The sequence below is a fragment of the Osmerus eperlanus genome, chromosome 1, assembly GCF_963692335.1.
Source record: "Osmerus eperlanus chromosome 1, fOsmEpe2.1, whole genome shotgun sequence".
Taxonomy (NCBI): domain Eukaryota; kingdom Metazoa; phylum Chordata; class Actinopteri; order Osmeriformes; family Osmeridae; genus Osmerus; species Osmerus eperlanus.
The window spans coordinates 23626945-23650465 of NC_085018.1; the positions used below are offsets into that span (position 1 = coordinate 23626945).

At 47.1% G+C, this 23521-nt stretch overlaps 3 protein-coding genes across 3 annotated transcripts in view; all 3 read right to left on the reverse strand.

Annotated features, from left to right (window-relative positions):
- Nucleotides 1–595: 595 nt before the first annotated feature.
- Nucleotides 596–12677, reverse strand: ahcy (adenosylhomocysteinase). The gene is made up of 10 exons (XM_062471244.1): nucleotides 12532–12677; nucleotides 9583–9773; nucleotides 8751–8826; nucleotides 7544–7696; nucleotides 4630–4742; nucleotides 4303–4510; nucleotides 3826–3913; nucleotides 3413–3530; nucleotides 3067–3261; nucleotides 596–1538 (listed from the first exon to the last, which is right to left on the reverse strand). The coding sequence occupies exons 1-10, from the start codon at nucleotides 12557–12559 to the stop codon at nucleotides 1407–1409; spliced, it is 1302 nt and encodes a 433-aa protein (XP_062327228.1). The 5' UTR covers nucleotides 12560–12677; the 3' UTR covers nucleotides 596–1406.
- A 3027-nt stretch (nucleotides 12678–15704) lies between these two features.
- On the reverse strand, nucleotides 15705–21060 carry chmp4ba (charged multivesicular body protein 4Ba). The gene is made up of 5 exons (XM_062471256.1): nucleotides 20717–21060; nucleotides 17388–17565; nucleotides 16921–17035; nucleotides 15963–16089; nucleotides 15705–15843 (listed from the first exon to the last, which is right to left on the reverse strand). The coding sequence occupies exons 1-5, from the start codon at nucleotides 20898–20900 to the stop codon at nucleotides 15779–15781; spliced, it is 669 nt and encodes a 222-aa protein (XP_062327240.1). The 5' UTR covers nucleotides 20901–21060; the 3' UTR covers nucleotides 15705–15778.
- Nucleotides 21061–22638: 1578 nt separating this feature from the next.
- Nucleotides 22639–23521, reverse strand: part of LOC134027982 (ciliary microtubule inner protein 1-like) — a 1719-nt gene continuing 836 nt past the window's right edge. The window contains exons 3-4 of the mRNA XM_062471269.1: nucleotides 23177–23275; nucleotides 22639–22934 (exon numbers count right to left, since the gene is read on the reverse strand). Coding sequence (XP_062327253.1) covers nucleotides 22779–22934; nucleotides 23177–23275 — 255 coding nt within the window. The 3' untranslated portion in view covers nucleotides 22639–22778. The remainder of the gene's footprint in view (nucleotides 22935–23176; nucleotides 23276–23521) is intronic.

Here is a 23521-nt window from a genome sequence, read left to right on the forward strand (position 1 = left end):
AACTGTCTTTTATTAACCCATGTGAATCCAAAATCTGGTGTTTCCACACAAGAAAAAGTTATCCAAAATCAAAATGTGAGGATCGTTGCCAAGTTTTTTTTTTATCCAATCAGCGTAAAGCAGAAATGATATGGAAACAATAATGAGGCGTTTCAAGGATTTAAGCACAGTTCAGGCCCCTGGTTAGGACAGCCCCTGGCCGGGGTAGGTTGCTGGGGGGTGGTGTGGCCAGCTGGAAGGAGGAGGGGATGCGAGCAGTAGAGGAAAGAGAGAGAGTTATAACAGAGGAGGTGGGATGTTGCATGTATCCCAGCTGGTTCTCATTCTGCCTGCCAGCACAGGAACCCCAGCCAGGCTGCATTGTCCAGCTAGGTGTCAGAGGAAACCAGGACACTTTCATGGCCACTTCAACATCATCATCACCACCCCAATCAGCATAATCATCATTGCTCCAGGATGTGAAACAATGAAGCCTGTCTGGCCCTCCGCCCTTCGTTTGTAGTTAAGTGTAGATGCATAGTTAAGTGTAGACGTGGAAAGTTGTGTACTAAAGTTGGTCCTCACTTGAAAGTAGAAGAAATACACAGAGCAGAAATACAAGTTCAACCCGTTCTTTATTGCATCACACTCCGTATGGGGGGACAGCAGAGATGACACATGGGGACGAACAAGTCTGCAACCGTTTCAGCTGGATCCCCTCCCTCCCTTCACACAAGACAACCAATCAGATTAACAACCATAAAAAAAAAAAAAAACGAGGCTCGAGGTAATGAAACGAATGCCAAATGTTTTGTAGACATGTTTTTTTTTTTTTCCCCATTTCAGCCAAAATTTCAGGCTGAGAAGAACGGAAGTGGTGGGAGGGAGGGACAGAGACAGCGAGCGATAGACACAGTTTCTTGAAGACATACAAGCTCGAAGGAGGTGATTAAGACAGCTAGCCACATGTACAATGCACCTGTGACCACTAGAAAGTGGGGTGGGGGCTGGGATGTCCAGGCAAGCTGGTGATGTTTTGTTTTTTATGGCTCTCCTTTACTCAGCAGGCCTTCTAGTAACAGAATCAAAACAGGGAATGCAATTTATAACAAGAATGGTGTCTTTAGAAGCCATGTCATCCATGTTGTTGTTGTCGTCGTAGGCAGGCCAGAGAGAGCAGAGGTAATGGTCTGGCAGCAAGTGAAGCGTGTAGGTGTTGACAGGTGTGCATGTGTAGGACAGACAGTGTGAGGGAGAACAGGCTACAGCAGAGCCTCCGCAGCAATGTTCTACTCTTGGGTCCTGGAACAGGACTTCCACATACCCACACCCTGCCTCACCTCCTTCACCCCGACACACCACCACCCCCCCCCCCCCCCCCCCCCCCACAACCTCAAATTCTACCCCCAAGTCCCAAGCGAGGGGGCTCAGTAGCGGTAGTGGTCGGGCTTGAAGGGGCCCTCGCGGGGAAGACCCAGGTACTTGGCCTGCTTGTCTGACAGCTTGGTGAGCTTCACTCCCAGTTTGTCCAGGTGGGCAGCGGCCACCTCCTCATCCAGCTAGAAGGGGGGGGGGGAAGGAGAGAGAGAGAGAGAGAGAGAGAGAGAGAGAGAGAGAGAGAGAGAGAGAGAGAGAGAGAGAGAGAGAGAGAGAGAGAGAGAGAGAATTAGGGAATTGTAACCATCAAACTAAACACGTGCACATGTGCTAGAAACTTCTTTAGATAATTGAGATAATTGTGTTGATCTGACATGTCTGGTTGTTGCTCTGAGGGAACCAGACGGCAGCACTTAGACCCTCACAGCTGGGGAGGAGGAGCTTAGGAAGCTATGGAGGAGGAGCTTAGGAAGCTAGGGAAGAGGAGGTTAGGAAGCTAAGGAGGAGGAGGTTAGGAAGCTAGGGAAGAGGAGGTTAGGAAGCTAGGGAAGAGGAGCTTAGGAAGCTAGGGAGGAGGAGCTTAGGAAGCTAGGGAGGAGGAGGTTAGGAAGCTAGGGAGGAGGAGGTTTGGAAGCCAGGGAGGAGGAGGTTAGGAAGCTAGGGTGGAGGTTAGGAAGCTAGGGAGGAGGAGGTTAGGAAGCTAGGGAGGAGGAGGTTAGGAAGCTAGGGAGGAGGAGGTTAGGAAGCTAGGGAGGAGGAGGTTAGGAAGCTAGGGAGGAGGTTAGGAAGCTAGGGAGGAGGAGGTTAGGAAGCTAGGGAGGAGGTTAGGAAGCTAGGGAGGAGGAGGTTAGGAAGCTAGGGAGGAGGAGGATCGGAAGCTAGGGAGGAGGAGGATAGAACGCAAGGGGCTCGGTGTTATAGTCTACCTCCCGTAAGAGGGGGACCCGACACCCCACAGCCCAAGGACCCCCAGATGTGTGTGAGCAAAACACCAATAACAATGCCAAACAGCAACCACGGTCAAGCAGGGCTTTATTCGCCTCGGTAAGCAAACATTATAACGCGGTGGTATGTGTGGGGAAAGGGGCTGGACGGTACCAAAGCAAAGAAACAAACATAAAGTACCCACCCCTAACCTAGGGGGGGACGTAACACTCAGGAGTACAGATGTAGGGAGTGACAGGCTAGGGAGTAAGAGGTTAGGAAGTAAGGGGCTAGGGAGTGGAGAACTCAGGAAGCGTTTCTGGACGGCATCCGTTCCCACTGGTGCAGTGGGGAAAGTTGCTGGATGACAGGTGCAGAGCTGGACTCTCACAAGGACAAGACGGCCCTGTCTCACTGGACTCTCACAAGGACAAGACGGCGCTGTCTCACTGGACTCTCACAAGGACAAGACGGCCCTGTCTCACTGGACTCTCACAAGGACAAGACGGCGCTGTCTCACTGGACTCTCACAAGGACAAGACGGCCCTGTCTCACTGGACTCTCACAAGGACAAGACGGCGCTGTCTCACTGGACTCTCACAAGGACAAGACGGCCCTGTCTCACTGGACTCTCACAAGGACACACACGAGAAACACTAGCACTCCGAAGCAGCTTCCACCCAACTGTCACCCGCCACCTGGGATGCATGTGCCCTGAAACATCATGTCTTCCCAGCCCTCAGACAGCCAGGACAGGAAGTGATGGTGGTGTGTGTGACCTCTGACCTTCTTGGGCAGGAAGTAGACCCCCAGGGGGTACTTGCTGGTGTTCTTCCACAGCTCGATCTGGGCCAGGACCTGGTTGGTGAAGGAGTTGCTCATGACGAAGCTGGGATGACCCATGGCACAGCCCAGGTTCACCAGACGGCCCTCCGCCAGCACAATGATGTGCCGACCGCTCTTCATACGGTAACGATCCACCTGGGAGGACAGGCACGGGACTGAGTGAGCATGTGTGTGTGTGTGTGAGGGGATGTGTAAGGGGGAAGGGAGTCTGGGTGGGTGTGAGGTGAGGGTGTACATGATCTTGTGTGTGTGTGTGTGTGTGTGAGGGGGATGTGTGTTGGAGTACCTGTGGCTTGATGTTGATCTTCTCTGCAGCGTTAGCGTTGAGCCAGCTCATTTCAATCTCGCAGTCAAAATGTCCGATGTTGCACACAATGGAGTCATCCTTCATCTGCTCAAAGTGTCTGGAAGAAACACAGATATGCACAGTTAAATATAGTTCAAACGTTCTCCTACATGTCATGTGTTTAGGAACAACTGCCTTTTCAGATAAGCATGAGTAGCCTGGTATCTGGAGGTCCACGTACAGTGGTGGTGTTGCCACCTGCTGGTATCTGGAGGTATTACAGCAATGTGATGTGGTGGTGCTGCCACCTGGTGGTACTACATCAAAATGTGCCAAGGAGGAGCTGCCTGCTAATACTTCTAAAAGTTAGCCACTTCTGGTCCTAAAATGCTGTTGCTCTCGCTGGTACCTACTTGCCAACGATGATGTCCTCACAGCCAGTGGTGGTGACAAATATGTTGCCCTCCATGCAGGCCTCCTCCATAGTGGTCACCTCGTAGCCTGCAGGGCAGGGAGGGAGGAGTTATGACAGAGGTACCATCACTGTCATAATAACCATTAAAAACTCATCATGGCTTCTATTACAGTATGGTATTTAATACAGACACAAAATAAATATTTTAAACACAGGTTTGTTTTACTATCCTAGTAAGGGCCGACACTTTCTCTAACCCTAAACCCTACCCTGAACCCTAACCTTTCATGTAATTCCAACCCGAAACCTAATTCTAAACTTAACTTAAACCCCCTAAAAATAGTACTTGACCTTGTGGGGACCATAAACATGTCCCCACAAGATTCATTTTCCTTTTAGTTCATTATACTTGTGAGGACTTCTGGTCCCCACAAGGGAGGTAAACACGACCACACACACACACACACACACTGACCCTCCATGGCAGCCTGAAGGGCGTTGATGGGATCCACCTCGGTGACGATGACGCGAGCGCCGAAGCCTCGGAGGGCCTGGACGCAGCCTTTGCCCACGTCCCCGTACCCTGCCACCACCGCGACCTTGCCGGCGATCATCACGTCCGTCGCACGCTTGATCCCGTCGATCAGAGACTCCCTGCAGCCGTACAGGTTGTCAAACTTACTCTGGAGAGGGGAGGAGGGGTTTGGCTTCTTTAGGCCTTCACTCAGTGGAGATTACCAGAGCACACCACTGGTATGGAGAGATGTGGCCTAGTGGCACACAGGTCTTATTTCTGCGTTACCTTGGTGACGGAGTCATTGACGTTGATGGCGGGGATCTTGAGCTCGCCTTTCTTCAGCATTTTGTACAGGTTGTGGACTCCAGTGGTGGTCTCCTCTGACAAGCCACGGATTCCTGGACGAACACACACACACACACGTCAAAAATTGTCTCCACCCTCAGATATTAAGGGGCCTGGCAATCATTCACATCAGTCCAAACTTTATTGGGTGTGCTCAAGCCTTCGGCGAGAGCACAACCTTTGTTCTCTCACATATATATTATTATTATTATTATTATTATTTGTATTTCTTTTTGCCCCCCTAAAACTCAGTCAATATTTGGCCTACCTAGACAACCTAGGTGTCAAAAGTTTCGTCTTGGTAGCGATTGAGTTGCTTCTATTGGGATTTACGTTCCGTTGCATGGTTTAGGCTGAAGTTAAGTTTTTGTGGCGAAAAGTGAAGCTAACGGTGGCTAATTTGCTAGCCACAGTCACTGACGTTACTAACGTCACTACGTCACGAAAACACGCGTGACTACCTTTGGCAGAACATTCGTTTCGTATCTGTTAACTTGGGGGATAGCTAGGCTAACTATAGCTTTACTGCAAGGCAGCTAATTTGCTAGCCACAGTCACTGACGTTACTAACGTCACTACGTCACGAAAACACGCGTGACTACCTTTGGCAGAACATTCGTTTCGCATCTGTTAAGGGATAGCTAGGCTAACTATAGAGGCCAGGGTGATAACTATTTACTCATTTTACTTTGTGATATGACACACAAATGTGATGTGTAATGTAACTACAATATAAGCTGATATTATTAAGTAAGTACATCTACTTTCGGAAACAGTAGTCTACTATTTCACTGAAGTATTAGCATCATGACATTATAGCCTGTGTTGCCCGGGCAACACATACTACAGTCTATGATGTATCTGTTTTCAATCGTTAAAATACACATTCCTCACATATACATTTTCGTTGTAGGATTTATTCTGACATTAGTAAACGATTTGTTGGTGAAATTACCATTACCTGTGGTTTCAAACCAGTGTAGCTAACTGCAACGCTGTAGCTTACGCGGGACACACTACAAAAACATCTACACTACACAGCTGTTTAGGAAGTCAAACGGCGACAGAACATGTTCGGCACTCTCCTTACTGTACTTAAATCAAAAGTCTATCTAACTACTAACCTGAACTTCATTGCCACAGCCTAAACGTTGTCAATCTGTTAATGAAAATAATTAATTTCAGCCTAAACCATACAACGGAACGTTAAATCCAATTCAACCAACGCAATCGCTACCAAGACGAACACAGCAGTAGTCTACTAGTACTGTACCGTAGTAGTACAATTTACCGGGGCAGCTTCTCCACACAGGGCTATATCGCATTTTGCGTTGTTACTGACAATGGTCGCTACCAGTGAGCCTTTTATGAATGAGCGATTTTCCACTAAATAAATGTCAAGCTTATTTACGTTTTGGGGGGCATATTTTCAGTTAGCAGATGGTAATGTTTGAATCGCGATTCCATCTTCTACTGCCGGGTAACGTCGTAGAATAATCTTCAAAGGGGGTTCTTTATTAATGAATGAATGCAATGAGTAGGCTACATGCCTGAAAATATCACGAGAAGGGAAAAACTTAAAATGACGTTTAAGTCATAGAGATTAGGTCAATTTTTACACCGGTCTGCCAAATGTATTCGTTTTGATTCAACGATGAGGCTGCTTCTTGCAGGGGAAATGAGAAGACATCTATTTCATTCTACACTTCACTCGTATTTTCAGTTGTAAATGAGCAGAATTTTTGTCTTTTTTTTAAATCTATTTAATCTTTATAAATAATAGCTATGCATTTTCATATAAAATATACAGAAATCAGTTGTAAAAATGTCATTCACAAACGGACCCCTGTGCAACCGACGCAAGCAAGCACACCCTACAATTTCCCCAGAAATTGTACCCTCTCTAGTTTCTATTGTCCTTTTTATGAGAACCGTCACGAAGGGCTTCACAGAATCCTACATATCACCGACGACCAACAGCAACATCTTCTTTAACCCTTGTGTTCTCTTCGGGTCATTCTGACCCATCAGTCATTGTTACCCACCGTCGTATTGTGACAACTTTACCGCATACAAAAACAAAGTGAAGCATTTTCTTTTAACCGTCAGGCTGTCTCAGACCCTCCACATTGCGAAGGTTAAAAGAAAATGATTTTTATTTGTTTTTGTATTGGGTAAAATTGGGTAAACACAACGATGGTTCGTTATGAACCTTTGGGTCATGTGACCCGAAGGCAGCACGAGGGTTATAAGCTCACCAAGCACAGGACCAAACAGCCCATTATCTTAGTCACTTCAGAAACATGAGTTATGAGAACGAGTCAAGTATTGATCCAAACATTCAGACTGTCAGGAGTAACAGCGCCACCCGGTGTTTGATACTAAGGATGACAGGCTGGGAACTGCATCCGAAGGAACAGCCGACGCTGCCTTACTAAACAGTTTACAAAACCAAACCTTCCAGAACTATCCCAGGAGCTGTGCTTTAGGGCGTGTCTGGGGCTGAGATGACTACTGTGTGGTCAGGAGGTCTCTCAGGAGCATAAGGGTTAGCATCTGCTCTTACACACACACATACACCCTTTGGTTGGAATTGGTTATATAACCTGCCTTTAAGACACGTCAGGTGAGACATAAAGACTGCACATTATTCTACTGAAGTACAGATGCCAATGACTATGTTGGCTCATAGCTGGCAGGTAAACAAACTAAACAAAGCAAGTTGTGTCAATATAAGGACATTTTCCCAGGAACTTCTACCCAGAGCTACGTTCTGACATTGCAATCTGAAAGAGACAGGGTGTTCAGTCGTGGGGTGAGGAGGACATGAGACAGGTGTGTGTGTTGTTAGTACCTGCAAGCAGTTTGGGGAACTTCTGGTGCACCATGTTGGTGAGGTCTCCTCCGTCGTCGAGAATCATGTTGAGGGGCTGGCCATCCTTAAAGTAGATGGTCTGCTCAATACACCACACATACTCCTCATCTGTCATCCCCTTCCAGGCATACACTAGAGGGAGGGAGGGAGGGAGGGAGTGTTACATTATACATGTTACATTCATTTGAATGTAACATGTATAACAACATATTTGAATTCCCTTTTGAAATAGAATATTCAGTCAACAGTATGTTACTTTCAGTATCTGTTTAACTAGAGAGTGTTTCTATCAGAACCACTCAACTAATGATTGAAGGAGATGAGAGGATTATACTGGACTACTCCTGCTGGGTCACCATGGAGACAAAACTAAGCCAGCGTGGGCCCGGATCCAACCGCACCAAAGCAGCCTTCTCTCCTCCCCTCAGCTGATTGGTTGAATCCTCCATCTATCACCATCTATGACAGGCTAGCTTCAACCACGCCCGTAGCTGCCAGTAGTTCCTCATAGAACGCTGATTAGTCTGAATCACTGTGGTCCGAGCACAAACGGATAAGTTGGAGCTTGGTAAAATTGATTTCCATGCCTCTCCCCTCCCCCCTCACCACAGCAGCACTAGAGGGCGGCTTCACTGCAGCTCTGGCTCAGCAAAGGCCAAACCACTAAACTAGACAGGTGACTCGGAAATGCCACTGAAACACAGTGCCACTGCCAGCCTGAGGTGTGCTCACCCAACCTCCCCACTCCTCCAGTTCCTGCCTTCATCCCTCCTCCCCACTCCTCCAGTTCCTGCCTTCATCCCTCCTCCCCACTCCTCCAGTTCCTGCCTTCATCCCTCCTCCCCACTCCTCCAGTTCCTGCCTTCATCCCTCCTCCCCACTCCTCCAGTTCCTGCCTTCATCCCTCCTCCCCACTCCTCCAGTTCCTGCCTTCATCCCTCCTCCCCACTCCTCCAGTTCCTGCCTTCATCCCTCCAGCAGGAGATCACCAGAAAACCAGCTTGCCCGGTCTGAGCCGGATCACTTTAACTGTGTTAGTGGAGAAGACGGCCTGGCACTGATCCAGGGAAAAAAGGGCTGCCAGGTTTGTGGTGCGTGGCAGGTGTGTAATAGAGTTGCCATGTTTGTGGTGCAGGTGGGTGTACCAGTGTTGGCAGGTTTGCGGTGCAGGTGAGAGAGGGCGTACCTGGGACGCCAGTCTTGGCGATGGCAGATGCAGCGTGGTCCTGGGTGGAGAAGATGTTGCAGCTTGACCACTGGACCTGGAACAGAGACGGGGTCAGATGGCTGATCGGTTAGGGAATCGGGCTATTAATCAGAAGGTTGACAGTTCGATTCCTGGCTGTGCAAAAATGACGTTGTGTCCTTGGGAAAGGCACTTCACCCTACTTGCCTCGGGGGGACTGCACTTACTGTAAGTTGCTCTGGATAAGAGCGTCTGCTAAATGACTAAATGTAAATGTGACCAGGGAGCAGGAACACGAGGACAGAGGAGGGGCAACACGACACAAAGAGGTTAACAAATATAGTCCCCGAGGCAGTTAGGCAGCAGGCTCTGGCTCCTAACCCGCACCCCTCCCTCCTCCCTCCTGTGTGTGCTTGTGACAGAGCAGATAAAGGCAACTGGCTTTGATAAACTCTGCATGGCCTTGAGGAGACACAGGGAGGAAAGAGAGGCAGGGGGCAGGCTTCCCACAGAACACATCCCACTATAAATGAGCCAGAGGTCAGGGCTCAGAGAGAATTATATTTAGAGTAAAACTGATGGTAAAGTGGGACCTGCCATCTGCTCATCTCAACCCCCAAGGTCGGGGAGGATCTCAACAAACACTTTCTCCCTCTTTCTCTTCCCCCAACACACTCTTTTTATCTCTCCCCGTATTACCTACCCCCTATTGTCTCTCCCTCCCTCCACCCATGTCATCCCTTCAGCTCCCTCCCTCCCCCCCTCCCTCCCTCCCTCCCTCCACCCATGTCATCCCTTCAGCTCCCTCCCTCCCCCTCCCCCCCTCCCTCACCTCCGCCCCCAGGTCGGTGAGGGTCTCGATGAGCACGGCGGTCTGCAGCGTCATGTGGAGGCAGCCTGCGATGCGGGCGCCCTTCAGGGGCTTGGACTGGCCGTACTTCTCCCTCATCTTCATCAGGCCTGGCATCTCGTTCTCTGCGATGTCGATGGCCTTCCTGCCCCATTCGGCCAGGCTGATATCAGCTGCAGGGAGGGAAGGTCGTTAACAACCACCAGTCAGGAACACATACAGAGACATTCATTCCAAGAGCAGAATCACAACACCGTTCCACTGCGTCGCCACGGAAAGGCTCAGTAAGAAAGCAGCCTGGTTAGGGTCAGGCTCAGTAGGAGAGCAGCTTAGTTAGGGTCAGGCTCAGTAGGAGAGCAGCTTAGTTAGGGTCAGGCTCAGTAGGAGAGCAGCTTAGTTAGGGTCAGGCTCAGTAGGAGAGCAGCTTAGTTAGGGTCAGGCTCAGTAGGAGAGCAGCTTAGTTAGGGTCAGGCTCAGTAGGAGAGCAGCTTAGTTAGGGTCAGGCTCAGTAGGAGAGCAGCTTAGTTAGGGTCAGGCTCAGTAGGAGAGCAGTTTGGTTAGGGTCAGGCTCAGTAGGAGAGCAGCTTAGTTAGGGTCAGGCTCAGTAGGAGAGCAGCTTAGTTAGGGTCAGGCTCAGTAGGAGAGCAGCCTGGTTAGGGTCAGGCTCAGTAGGAGAGCAGCTTAGTTAGGGTCAGGCTCAGTAGGAGAGCAGCTTAGTTAGGGTCAGGCTCAGTAGGAGAGCAGCCTGGTTAGGGTCAGGCTCAGTAGGAGAGCAGCTTAGTTAGGGTCAGGCTCAGTAAGAAAGCAGCCTGGTTAGGGTCAGGCTCAGTAGGAGAGCAGCTTAGTTAGGGTCAGGCTCAGTAGGAGAGCAGCTTAGTTAGGGTCAGGCTCAGTAGGAGAGCAGCTTAGTTAGGGTCAGGCTCAGTAGGAGAGCAGCTTAGTTAGGGTCAGGCTCAGTAGGAGAGCAGCCTGGTTAGGGTCAGGCTCAGTAGGAGAGCAGCCTGGTTAGGGTCAGGCTCAGTAGGAGAGCAGCCTGGTTAGGGTCAGGCTCAGTAGGAGAGCAGCCTGGTTAGGGTCAGGCTCAGTAGGAGAGCAGCCTGGTTAGGGTCAGGCTCAGTAGGAGAGCAGCCTGGTTAGGGTCAGGCTCAGTAGGAGAGCAGCCTGGTTAGGGTCAGGCTCAGTAGGAGAGCAGCCTGGTTAGGGTCAGGCTCAGTAAGAAAGCAGCCTGGTCAGGGTCAGGCTCAGTAGGAGAGCAGCTTAGTTAGGGTCAGGCTCAGTAAGAAAGCAGCCTGCTTAGGGTCAGGGTTAGTAGGAGAGCAGCCTGGCTCAGGTCAGCACTGCAGAGCTGCACAGCCACAGGGCAGCTGTGCTCTGAATGACAGTCAGTCTGATACTGGAAGCAGCCTGCCAGTCCTCCACTGGCTGCTGGTTCCAACAGCTGCAATCATACACTGCAGGCTCCAGGGCTCTCATGACCAGACCACACCCCTACACCCATGCTCTGCCTGGGGGCAGCCAGCACTGAAGCAACCCTCCCTAAACTGGAGCAGACCTGAATCTCCACGGGTTCATGAAGTCCAACTGGTGGCCTTGTGTGTGTGTGTTTTATAGGTATGCATCTCAGGATTCTCCAGGTCAATTTGGTGAACTCAAGTGTTCCAAATATGTCCTGAGTCAGCAAAACTGCCACAAGAGGCATAACTTCCCTCAAAAGGCAGAGGAAGAGAGAGAGAGAGACAGGTCTTAGAAACCGTTAAACCCTTCAAGAAATTTGGGGTCCATTCACCAATGGCTCGATTTAACGTTTATATATACACACACACGTGTTTGTGTGTGTGTGTGTGTGTGTGTGTGTGTGTGTGTGTGTGTGTGTGTGTGTGTAATACTTGGGGAACTCTGGCCTACAGAAAGGTCAAAGTCCAGCTGACTACCATATCACTACTACTATGACAGAGTAACTAAGCTTCTAGTTGCTTCTGACAAAACACCTGCATGACACGCAACGGTTCACAGGGGATTGGGAGACACCGACACCGAGATATTTCAAACGTGTGCAGGCCTGACCAATGCGTGATTCAGAATCTGCCAACTCTATTGACTCATTTAATCAGACATTTCCTGCTAACAGTAAATCTTTACAATAGGGTACAGTGATTCTAGCGTACAGATTGATACGTGCAATCGAAATTGGTTTGGGGTATTAAAATCGACTTTAGGCTTTCTGAGTCCAAAGACTAACAATAAAACCTTCAAAGCACAAAGATTTGTTTTAATCCACCACGTGCAGTTTCAACTCACAGTAGTACACTGTGTGATTTCACCGCTCGCTTAGTCTGTGCCTGTCAATCAACAAAGTGGCGGCATTGCGCAATGGCTTATTGTGGATGTAGTTTTTCTGACTAGCGGACAAAACGACTGTGACTCACCAACATCCTTAAATGAACTACAACTACCACTACCTCTAACAGAAGAGGTTTCTGAATGAAACCATGCTTGCTTGGCAGTGTTATATACGGATTCCTTCCTTCCTGTCAACAAAACATTAAACAATTCCACATGCATTTGATAAAAACGCATGTAGTACTGTATTACAAGTGTAACTCATTGTACACAACTAGCATCCCACTACGCAATGTGTTGCAGTATCAACAAAGTGTCGCCTGCAACCTCACAATGTGTCACATCTGAGACAACATTCGTATTAAAAGATCAACGTTGACTCAAGGAGCCGAGGTAAACTATCAGTCCTCATATCCAAGGTAATACTAAACTGACTGACGCTAACATATAGCTAATAGTACTTATCTAATATCTGTGGGCATTAATACACGATGAACAGTTAGCTACTGCAACTATCTAGTCGATCCACTATCTAACTACCGGTTACCAATATCAATGCATGACAAAGCAATAACAAAATGTGATACTGACCAACTTTGAAGGGTAGTTTCTCGGACATGATTATATTTCCTTTTGTGTATTGGGAGATGGGTGAAAACGGTTGTTGCCTGATTTAGAACAGGGATTGAGAGGGAGGGATCGAATGGCGTGAACTTGGTTTTAAGAAGAAGGGAAATGCCGATTTGTAATATTCATTGGCTCTTCGTGCCAATCCACCTCCTTATGGTTTTCATTGGCCCTGAATGTTCCTGCCCCGTAGGAGTAAAATATGATTGGCTAGAAAAGCTTCGGTGGATTTTATCCAATGGCAGAGCTGAATTCACAGTGGGTGTGTTGGCCCCGCCGCGGTGTTGCGAAGTTTGACAACACTCAAATGTAGCTGAAACAAGTTCCATCCAGCCTACTATTTTCTTTAGGGAGACTCAAATGTTTAACCAAATGGTCAGGCATAAACCCGACTTGGTTCTAGGTAGTGTGTGATTGTATCATTAACATGTTTTCGACAGTCCCAGTTTTCAGAATCTTTGTAAGGAAAGGATGGATATTTTAGCAGGTAGACTAAAACTTCAGTTATGACATGAACAGGGTCTTTTGGCCGTCAATTTGATTAGAGTCATGCATTCCTGGCTGTGCTTCTGTAATCCGCCGCCAGGCCTAAACCTGACCCATAGTCAAGATAGACGATATAAGATAAACTACCCGTCATTCAGTTTTGATGAGATTTTAGGAAATACTGTCCAGACAACACCGATCAGAACAGGATCAGTACCGGTATTTAGTCTTTATTTGTACAACAGTCTGATAAAACGGTCTGAGGCCGTCTGGGGTTTGCGTCGGCTTACGTTTGAAAATATAATCACGAGCCTTTCCGTGTCGCTCATTTCTATCTTTCACAAACTGTTTGCTGGCTGCATTGGGAGAAACACTACAATTACGAGAAAAAATACTTAGTGTAGTTATTCAGCAGCAAAACTAAACAGAGAAGCAGTGTGTGCAGTCTGGGGTTATGCACGAGTCTTGCTGTGACTGGATGTGAGATTGGGCCTACAGAAAACAAAATATTTGTGAATATATATATATATATATATATATATATATATATATATATATATATATACATAAATGTTGGATGGTGACTGATCACTTAATTTACCAAAACTACTGATGGACATTTTATTGTGTAACCATGGAGACTTATTTTATCAACCACTTTTTCATATGCTAAATGTTCTTTTTGACCAGTAGGCTATGACACAGACACAGCACACAGGCCTCATGATACGACCACAAATTAGACATATGTACCCGACTATTCTCTCAATATGTTGTTAGAAAGATCCTCACTTAATCCTGGGTTTATGAACACATCAGTGATTATAGTCCTTGCCCAACCCTAACCCTAAACCCAGACTCCTATGTGGAGTTTGACCCACAGCACCTCAGGCAAGTAGATAACCCTTTGATCATAATATTAGCTGTGACCAGTACAAAGTTTGAGGTTCCTGGTCAAAATATCAGGTCTGTGATTTACTATGTTAGACACCCTGGTTATACATCCCATCTAACTATGTCAGGGGAGTCGGGTGGCTAAGCGGTTAGGAAATCGGGCTAGTAATCAGAAGGTTGCCGGTTCGATTCCTGGCCATGCAAAATGACGTGTCCTTGGGCAAGGCACTTCACTCAACTTTCCACAGGGGAATGTCCCTGTACTTACTGTCGCTCTGGATAAGAGCGTCTGCTAAATGTAATGTTGCATTCCCCTGGTTATGTCATCAGTGTCTGAGCTAATCAGAGCCCATCAAGGTATGAAGGGGGAGAATGAAGACCGCAAGTCATTTGGCAAAAGGGTTTAATTTATGCGTACCATGATAACATGAGTAGGGGAAAGAACAGGAATTCAGCTGTCACACACAGCCATGTGTGAACACACAACCACACACACACACACACACATCAGGCAGGAGAAGAGAAGTGCTTACATGCACAACCAGCCCCAGCTGAGGGCGGTGGACTCTCACGTCAGGTATGACACTCCTGATGTTGTTTCCTCATCTGGAGGAGCAAGTTGTGCACCTGCATGTGTGAGGTAAGCAACTGCACCCAGGCCGCCGGTCAGTGCTAGACCAGCCTGTTTGTGACCGCAGGCCTTACAGCAGGCAGGAAATAGAAAACTAGAAAACGTCGTTCTGCCCAGGGAGGTGAACTATGATACAGAGAGGGGGAGCGGGTCAGCGAGGCCTTCAAATTAGAGGATAACTGACCGTACATGTTCATCCCAATACAATCACTACTTTGTTTCTCTCACTCACACATTCACACACTCACACCCTCACACCCTCACACACACACTCACAGCCTAAGTATGCTCTATGAACTACGAACCAAATCACCTGGGATAAACACACGAGCCCTCTAGTGTTAATATGTCTCTTATGGAGGAGAATAAGCAACAGTGCACTCACATGCACACCCTCACAGAGGTGTGCATAGTCACTCATTCATGCACTCACCACAGTAAATCACTCATTCACAATATGAACAGCTACAGTATAAACCCTTTACTAGAGTACTGTCTTAACATTTGCAGAATATAAGTGGTTGGAGGTACTTGGCTAAAATAAAAGAACTGTGTGAACCATCACCCAGAGAGGCAAAGAGCGATGACACATCATGGAGTTACCCTTAAAGGGGATTTCCCCCATACACACACACGCACTCACACACACACAAACACACTCTCTCTGCCACACACACACAATGTCCTCCTGATATAGTAAAGAAAGCCAGAAGCAGAGCTCAACACCTATAGACCTGTGGATGGAGGTCACAGCCAGCTTCCCTGACACTCCTGTGGATGAACTCCGTGTAGTGTTGGTAGTGCTACACCAACCATAAGAACACAATTATTATGTGGGAACATGAACACTAAATTGAAATACAGAATCTAACTATATCGATATTAGTTACACTGGACAGAACCGGTCATAGATGGGTGGAATACGGAAGCTTCTGGACAAGGTGGGGTGTTCAGGGGTTGTGTGTTCAGCATGTCTTTGTTGAAAGTGAAGTTGTCTTTACCCATCAGTCACAAAGGGTCTAGTTGGTAAAGGCTAGGTTTTAGAGATCAGGAGTGTCAGAGGCCAGGCTTATAGAGGCCAGGTGTTCGCAGGCCAGGTGTTCGCAGGCCAGGTTTTCGGGGCCAGCTGTTTGGAGGCCAGGTGTTTGGAGGCCAGGTAATCAGAGGCCAGCTGTTTGGAGGCCAGGTGTTGAAGCAGGTCTAGTTGGCTGCCCAGGCTTCCAGGTCCTTCATGTCATCCTCGTCTTCCTCTTCCTTCTTCTTGGCTAATGAAATAAGAGCATGTTAAGAGTCAGGACACAATAGGAAAGGGTCACATATGAGAATATAAAAATACATGTCTTATATGGGGGCTTATGTACCATTGTGTGTGTGCGTGTGTTACCTGGTCTGGAAGGTAAGGAGGTGGATGGTACGTTTGGTAGAGGAACGTCCTCGGTTCCTCCAATCTCCAGCATGTTCTTGTCCAGTTCCTCTTGTTCCAGCTCCTCCAGCTCTGCTAACAGGTCGTCCTGCACAGAACAAACAAACATTGTTGTTAGCAACAACACTGTGTAAACTAGGCACTGGACATAGAGAATATTTAGCGAGGTGTGGACATATTATATTGTACAATTGAATATGATTGATTAAGTAGTATATCTATTTTGGAGCAATTCTGCCTCCTTTTGGAACTAGAAAAATGTACAGCAGCTCCAATTGGCTGGAACAAGGACAAGTCCCGCCCTCTCTACCGCTGATTGGTTGGGATGGGAACTCTCCCTGTCCTCTATGCTTTTGATTGGCTGGGTATGTGAACTCTTCCTGCCCTCTCTGCTGTAGATTGTCCGGCTGTGTGAACTCTTCCTGCCCTCTCTGCTGTAGATTGTCCGGCTGTGTGAACTCTTCCTGCCCTCTCTGCTGTAGATTGTCCGGCTGTGTGAACTCTTCCTGCCCTCTCTGCTGTAGATTGTCCGGCTGTGTGAACTCTTCCTGCCCTCTCTGCTGTAGATTTTCCGGATGTGTGAACTCTTCCTGCCCTCTCTGCTGTAGATTGTCCGGCTGTGTGAACTCTTCCTGCCCTCTCTGCTGTAGATTGTCCGGCTGTGTGAACTCTTCCTGCCCTCTCTGCTGTAGATTGTCCGGCTGTGTGAACTCTTCCTGCCCTCTCTGCTGTAGATTGTCCGGCTGTGTGAACTCTTCCTGCCCTCTCTGCTGTAGATTGTCCGGCTGTGTGAACTCTTCCTGCCCTCTATGCTTTTGATTGGCTGGGTATGTGAACTCTTCCTGCCCTCTATGCTTTTGATTGGCTGGGTATGTGAACTCTTCCTGCCCTCTCTGCTGTGGCTGCAGCTGTGTCTCACCTCATCAAACTCCTCCCCGAAGCCCACAGGTTTGGAGATGGCGTCGGAGATCTCCTGGGCCAGCTCCTGCTGCTCTGTGATGTCCTGCATAAGGTCATCCACCTTGTCTATGTCCCTGAGGACACACACACAGTTTGATGTTCAGTATAGTAGACAGACAGGAAGTATCGCAGACATACACCAACCCACACATACACACACTCACCCACAAACACACACCCACACACACACAAATAGGAGTCAAGTGGCTGAGCGGTTAGGGAATCGGGCTAGTAATCTGAAGGTTGCCGGTTCGATTCCTGGCCGTGCAAAATTACGTTGTGTCCTTGGGCAAGGCACTTCACCATACTTGCCTCGGGGGGAATGTCCCTGTACTTACTGTAAGTCGCTCTGTATAAGAGCGTCTGCTAAATGACTAAATGTAAAAATGTAATGTAAATACACCTTTGCCGAACAATGCCTCTTACATGTTCTCGTGAGCAGACTTCATGGCCTTGGCAGCGAAGCCCATGTTCTTCAGCACCTCTGTGTTCGTGTTGGCGTTCTCCAGAGCCTCCCTCTGGAACTCGATGGTGGACAGCGTGCCGTCGATCTGAGACAGCTGCTGTTGGTATCGCTTCTTCCTCTTCAGCGCCTGAAGAGCAGCTGGAGAGGAGATAGAGAGGGAGGGAGAGAGAGGAAAGAGAGAGAGGGAGAGTCAGGAATGGAGGGAGGAGCGATTAAAAGATGGACACTGAAACTGGAAAATAATAAGGAATAATAATAATAACAACGCAGGACAGACAAAAGAGGCAGAGGCAGAGGGGTTGGAGACCAGCATCTGACTGTTACCAGGGTTGACCAGCTCAGCCTCATCAGAAGCAGAGGCTGCTGGGTAGTGTAGTGCTAAGCTAAAACCCTGGGAGTACCTTGGAGCTGTGATGACAACACTGTGCTCAGCTAGTCGTCCGTCTCCAGTAACTAACACAACATGCCACTAGACGTCCTTGCTTCACTGCCAGATAAGGGAACACACAGTCAAGCACCGTTTGACGGCGTACCTGTGGCTGGTTAACAGGAAGCGTGGGAGAGGGTACATACCATTATATTAGGGTGGCGCCCCCCCCAACAGCCCCCCCGCCACCCCTGGAAGGTCAAGTTAATAATAATTTTAAAAAATATATATTTTTATTTTTTTGATTTTGTATTTATATATATAGCGCCCGAACACAAAATAAGTCATTTAAGGTTACCTTTCTTATAACACAGGTCTATATCTTGCTCTTTTATTAAACAAACTATATGGCCTTATGTTATTTATCTTATTTACACGACGGCATGTCATTTACATTTACATTTAGTCATTTAGCAGACGCTCTTATCCAGAGCGACTTACAGTAGGTACAGGGACATTCCCCCCGAGGCAAGTAGGGTGAAGACTGGACGACCATGTAGAGTAAATGCATGTAAACCTAGGGGAAACACTGACATTCATCTCTGCTCAGACATCAATAGGACTCGAGATCGAACCCAGTGAAGAGCAGGAGATTGTGGGAGCAACACTGATGCAAGAACTGCAAGAAACAGTTGTGAGAGCACCAGACCAAGCACACTCCTCCTCGTCGATCATCAAAACCTCAGTTTCACATTCTCTTTAGTTCTGCTTTTGTTTTGTTTTGATTACGGTTTTTAATTGCCTTCGACATTCCTCCTCACAACGAAGCAATCACTGACTCGCTGTTCAGAGTCGGTTCATTGAGACGTGGAAACCAGACTCATTATTGCTGTTTGAATGATGGTAAGATAAAGGAGTTGTGCGGTGAAGAGGTCTTAAACCACAGATCAGTTAACAATAATTAAAGATAATGATTACTTTATTATTTTTACACTGTTTGAAATGCTCTGAATTTAATAAACAATGTTTGATGTATACCCTGCTATATCAAGCTCATGAACACATAACCCTTGGTTGTGTCCAGGAGAGAAATATGCTTATCTATTAGTTATGTTTCTTGTATCATTGATAAACTGTCATTATGCTGTTTTCTTATGCCTGCATAGCCATAAGCTAGTTCTTTGTAAGGTGCGACTAGGAAAAGCCTGTTACACTAGTGTATGTCAGAGGTCACAATATTACCAAAGTGCAACTTTGAACGAGGAAAATAGAAGGAGTGACAAGGCTAGGACAGCTAGGAGCTCTATCTAAAGACCTAAACAATAGTTGTCTAGCATGCAGTTTCCTTTTTCTGTGCCTGCGAAGGCTATGCTAATCATCTTGTATCCTCCCATATTGTGATACTATTTAACTCCCTTGATTTCCTGTATTCATTGTCCAGTCTTCTGTGATACTCAACTTGAGTGTATCAGACACCTGCACCTTATATATATAATAAACACGTTGATTTTGTCTTGAACTTGTATTACATTTACATTTAGTAGACGCTCTTATCCAGAGCGACTTACAGTAAGTACAGGTACATTCCCCCGAGGCAAGTAGGGTGAAGTGCCTTGCCCAAGGACACAACGTCAATTGACACGGCCGGGAATCGAACCGGCGACCTTCTGATTACTAGCCCGATTCTCTAACCGCTCAGCCAATTGACTCCCTATGTATTAACTATTCCTTTCATTGACTTGGTACTTTCACAGCAATTGGGTGTTGTACATTTCAGAAAACTCGACAGAGTGATTTTCTAGGTTGCTCCGTATGCATACATGCATTTCCAATACATTTGGCCTCTACTCCATCAGGCATGAACAAGTAGTTAATGAACTACTACAGATCGAATTACAGATGTAACACAATCACACTGTCTTGTTAATGAATTCATCCACAGGTTATCGTAAAAGGCTATCGTGGATGATACAGGCTATCTAGAGATACACCACCAGTGCATATGGGTCCAGTTCTGTCCTTCAGAGAGGTTATCGCCACATGAACGCAGCATCTGATATCTATTCCGTCTGAATCTTATTACCAGCTCCTCAGAATGCATTACTGTACCTATTCCTGCTACTCTAACCTTGTTTAGGAAATGTGCCCGCCTGCCTGTTTCTCTACCCCCTCCCACACCTGAATCTCCCAGGCTCTGGGCTGTTATCACTGGTTGCCGATCCCATGGTTGTGTCACAGATACTTGTCTCTGGGTGTGGTGACTAAGCAAGGTTGCTAGAAGAGGAGTCTCTGTGTGACAACTGAGCCCGCTAGGAGTTTGTCTGGGGAATAAACAGTGTAACCAGAACCATTTCAGCACAAGCAGGCCTGCAACTAGGCCTATCCTCACTCATTCTCATTGTAGCCTACATAACTACGCTTTAGAGAACAGTGAGCATTGTCACATACTTCTAGATTGTCACCGTCACGTTACCTTTCTTAGAAGTGCTGTTGACTTTCCTGACTAGCAGGTTGCGGCTTTCGCCATTATGGGCTGCTTTTGAGTTGCTTGCTCCCTTGAGAGCCTAGCGAACAACTACGCTTGTCAAGTTTATTGACTAACCCATAAATCAGCTGGTTCTTGAGAATTGGAAATGGCGATTGGCTTGATTTGATAACAAATCATGTTCATTCTCCGCACTATAGTACAGAAAACATGCATTTGTCAACAATTCTGGATCATCTGCCACCCCGTGCTGACTGACTTGCTGTAATTTCGGTCAAAACACCTAGGCAGTATAGGTCAGTGAAGTCGAGGACTTTGCTAGCTAACGCTATATTAGCTATCAGGTTTATGTCAGCTTCCTTTTTCCTCTTCCAGGCACACAGCTTGAAGGCTAACAATCTCACCAATCATACGGCCAACTCTTTAAGTTTTATCACCTCGTTTGTTTTTCGTCCCATTCTTTTTGGCTGTGAGGAGTTCCTGGTCGATTTTCTTTTCCAGAAATTCTTGTTTCTTCGCCAACATTTCTTCTGTGTCCCGAAGTCGCTGTATAGCCTCCTGAGGGCTCGCCGATTTCGCCCCCTTGCCCCCCGTTCCAAATAACTTTCCGAACACCGACATATTGCACTTATTAACAGACGTAGATGAGACTGGAACGTATATTGTTATTTAAAGAGATAAACAACTGAAAATAACTAATCTGACGACTCAAGTCTCGCTGTCACCCGCCCAGGTCCAGCGGCGTTGCTGTTGTTGTTATTTCTCCTTCCTCTTTCCAGCCACCAGGCCTCGTGATGTCAGCACGTCACACCGGCGTGAGTCACGCTATGACGTACTCAAAAGTTCCATCGAAAGGCATTTGGTTCTATTGTCCGTGTAAATTCAATGTTAGCCAGTCTTTATATTTGTATATATTTGTACATTTTAATCTAATTGTTTACAATTTTGTTAATATATTTCCGGTAGGACCCAGAATAGATGTCTCAGACAGTTTAAAGACCGAGATTACATTTACATTACATTTAGGCATTTAGCAAACGCTTTTATCCAAAGCGACTTCCAAGACAGAGCTTTACAAAAGAGCATAGGTCACTGATCATAACAACGAGATAGCCCCAAACATTGCGAACAGCCAAAACATGAAGCATACATTGTGGAAAACCAAATAAGTTCCAAAGGGAAGAACCATAAGAGCTTGCAGTTAAACAAGTTACAATTGAACAACATGAAACTCCCCACAAGAGTGCAAGAGTGTACCTGTAGAAAAAACAATCAACAGTAAAATATTTCACTAGATTGAATTAACTAACTAATTAACTTAGATTAACTACATAACCCAGACCCAGTCTCAATAACCCCTTTGTGAGGAGGGCAGGGAAAGTTGATTTGAGTAGAAGCTTGTCTGGACACAGGCAGTGACCCTTCCTTCTCTTTCCTCAACTCTCACAACCCCTCCTGCTCCTGACATCTTGTACTGCGGTGACACGCCTGATAGTGTTGCATGTCGCTCAGAGGGTAACACTAGTCAAGCATGTCACACATGGTGTTGGGTGTTTCCCTTCCTGCCTGCCTGTCTATCTGTCTGTCTGCTTGTCAGTCTGTCTGTCTGTGCTACTTGACTATGAGATACCTGAAGTTCGGACCTAGGTCAACAACAAAAAAACTCACAATTGTTTATTTATTTTAATGTTACCCTGCTCTAAATATTAAACACAAGCTATGTTAAGAGCTATCTGTGGTTGGATGTCACAAAAACTCGCTGGTTATGGGCCTGTGCCCACCTGTCTGCATGCCTGTGTGTGTGTGTGTGTGTGTGTGTGGCGAATGTCAGTGCAGCTGTAGCACCGTGTAAAAAGTGACAGCTCAACACACCCTCAAAACTACCAGAACCAGCTCAACACACCCTCAAAACTACCACACCAGACGCTCAGCGGATTCCATGTCAACAAAACAAATTCAATTTGGCGTCAAAGATCAATAAAATCTTATAGGTATTTCTAAGATTATACTGTACACAGAGACAAAAATTCACTGAAATACAAAAAAAGTTTTAGCAGTTTCGGGGGTAGATCTACGATTATCAAATGTCCTTTTAACATATGATTTTCCTGTGCAGAACATACAAGAGTTCAAGAGTATAGCTGAGAGGCCTATACCATAGAAAAGAGGACAACAACTTCTTCTAAAAGCCCCTCCATGGACACACACACACACACCTCCATGGACAACTGGGAAGGAGAGTGGTTCAGCACCTTAGATCGTTAGATTCAACACCTTAGATAACATGAAGGAGACTGAGCAGAAAGTAGAAATTGAAACAAGGTTGACTGTATTGAATGACTGACACAGATCTAAGGGCGTGTGTTTGGGTGGTGGTGGTGGTGGGGGAAGGTGTGGGGGGGTGGGGGGGGTGGGGGGTGGCAGTGCTGAAAGCGTTTGAGAGGGGGTGAGGGGTCCGGGATGTGGAGGAGGGATTGGGCAGCGTGCGGGATCAGCCAATCAGTTGCAGGAGTCAAAGGACCAGCCCAACTCCTTCAGGAAGCTCTTCCTCACACGATGCACCTTCCCGTAGCGCTCCAGCTGCAACTCAGAGACCGACGAACGCCAGCCAATCAGAGCCTGCGAGGTCTGGGGAACTGGAGGAGATGGGTCCACCTGCAGGCAGACCTCAGTATTACAACCAAATGTAAATACACAATCGTGAACACATACAGTAGAAACACCACACACACACTAATAAACACACACACTAGAAACACCACACACAAACGCACACACACACAAATAAACATATACACTAGAAACAAAACACACTCACTAATAAACACATGCACACATCCATTAGAAACACCAAGCGCACAGACAGCAGTGATCTAGGCTGAGCAGAAGAGATTGACCTGAATGTACTTCTCAGGTGGGGTCGGGGGGCGGGTCTTCAGGTGCAGAGGAAGCTCCAGTTTGATTGTCTTGTTCAGCTGGAGACTCTCTCTCTGAGCCTGAACACACACCGGCAGATGGAGGGTGGGTACAGGGTTAACTCACCACACACACACACACACTGACACATACACACCCCGACACCCATCCTGACACACACATACTCAGACACACACACACCCTGACACACACCCTGACACACACATGCTCAGAAACACACACACACCCTGACACATGCACACACTGTCTGCAACTGTCTGAAACCAATTAGCTATTGAAAGCCTGAAAACAGGGAAGCACAGTGG

What these genes read in the sequence shown, in the direction of transcription:
- chmp4ba (XM_062471256.1), bottom strand. Translation starts at nt 20,900, where the DNA reads ATGTCGGTGTTCGGAAAGTTATTTGGAACGGGGGGCAAGGGGGCGAAA. An exon ending in TGGGACGAAAAACAAACGAG is followed by an intron (nt 17,566 to 20,716) that starts GTGATAAAACTT and finishes TCTCCTCTCCAG; the next exon opens with CTGCTCTTCAGGCGCTGAAG. An exon ending in AAGTCTGCTCACGAGAACAT is followed by an intron (nt 17,036 to 17,387) that starts GTAAGAGGCATT and finishes GTGTGTCCTCAG; the next exon opens with GGACATAGACAAGGTGGATG.
- ahcy (XM_062471244.1), bottom strand. Translation starts at nt 12,559, where the DNA reads ATGTCCGAGAAACTACCCTTCAAAGTTG. An exon ending in TCACCGACCTGGGGGCGGAG is followed by an intron (nt 8,827 to 9,582) that starts GTGAGGGAGGGG and finishes TCTCTGTTCCAG; the next exon opens with GTCCAGTGGTCAAGCTGCAA. An exon ending in AGATCAACATCAAGCCACAG is followed by an intron (nt 3,262 to 3,412) that starts GTACTCCAACAC and finishes CTGTCCTCCCAG; the next exon opens with GTGGATCGTTACCGTATGAA.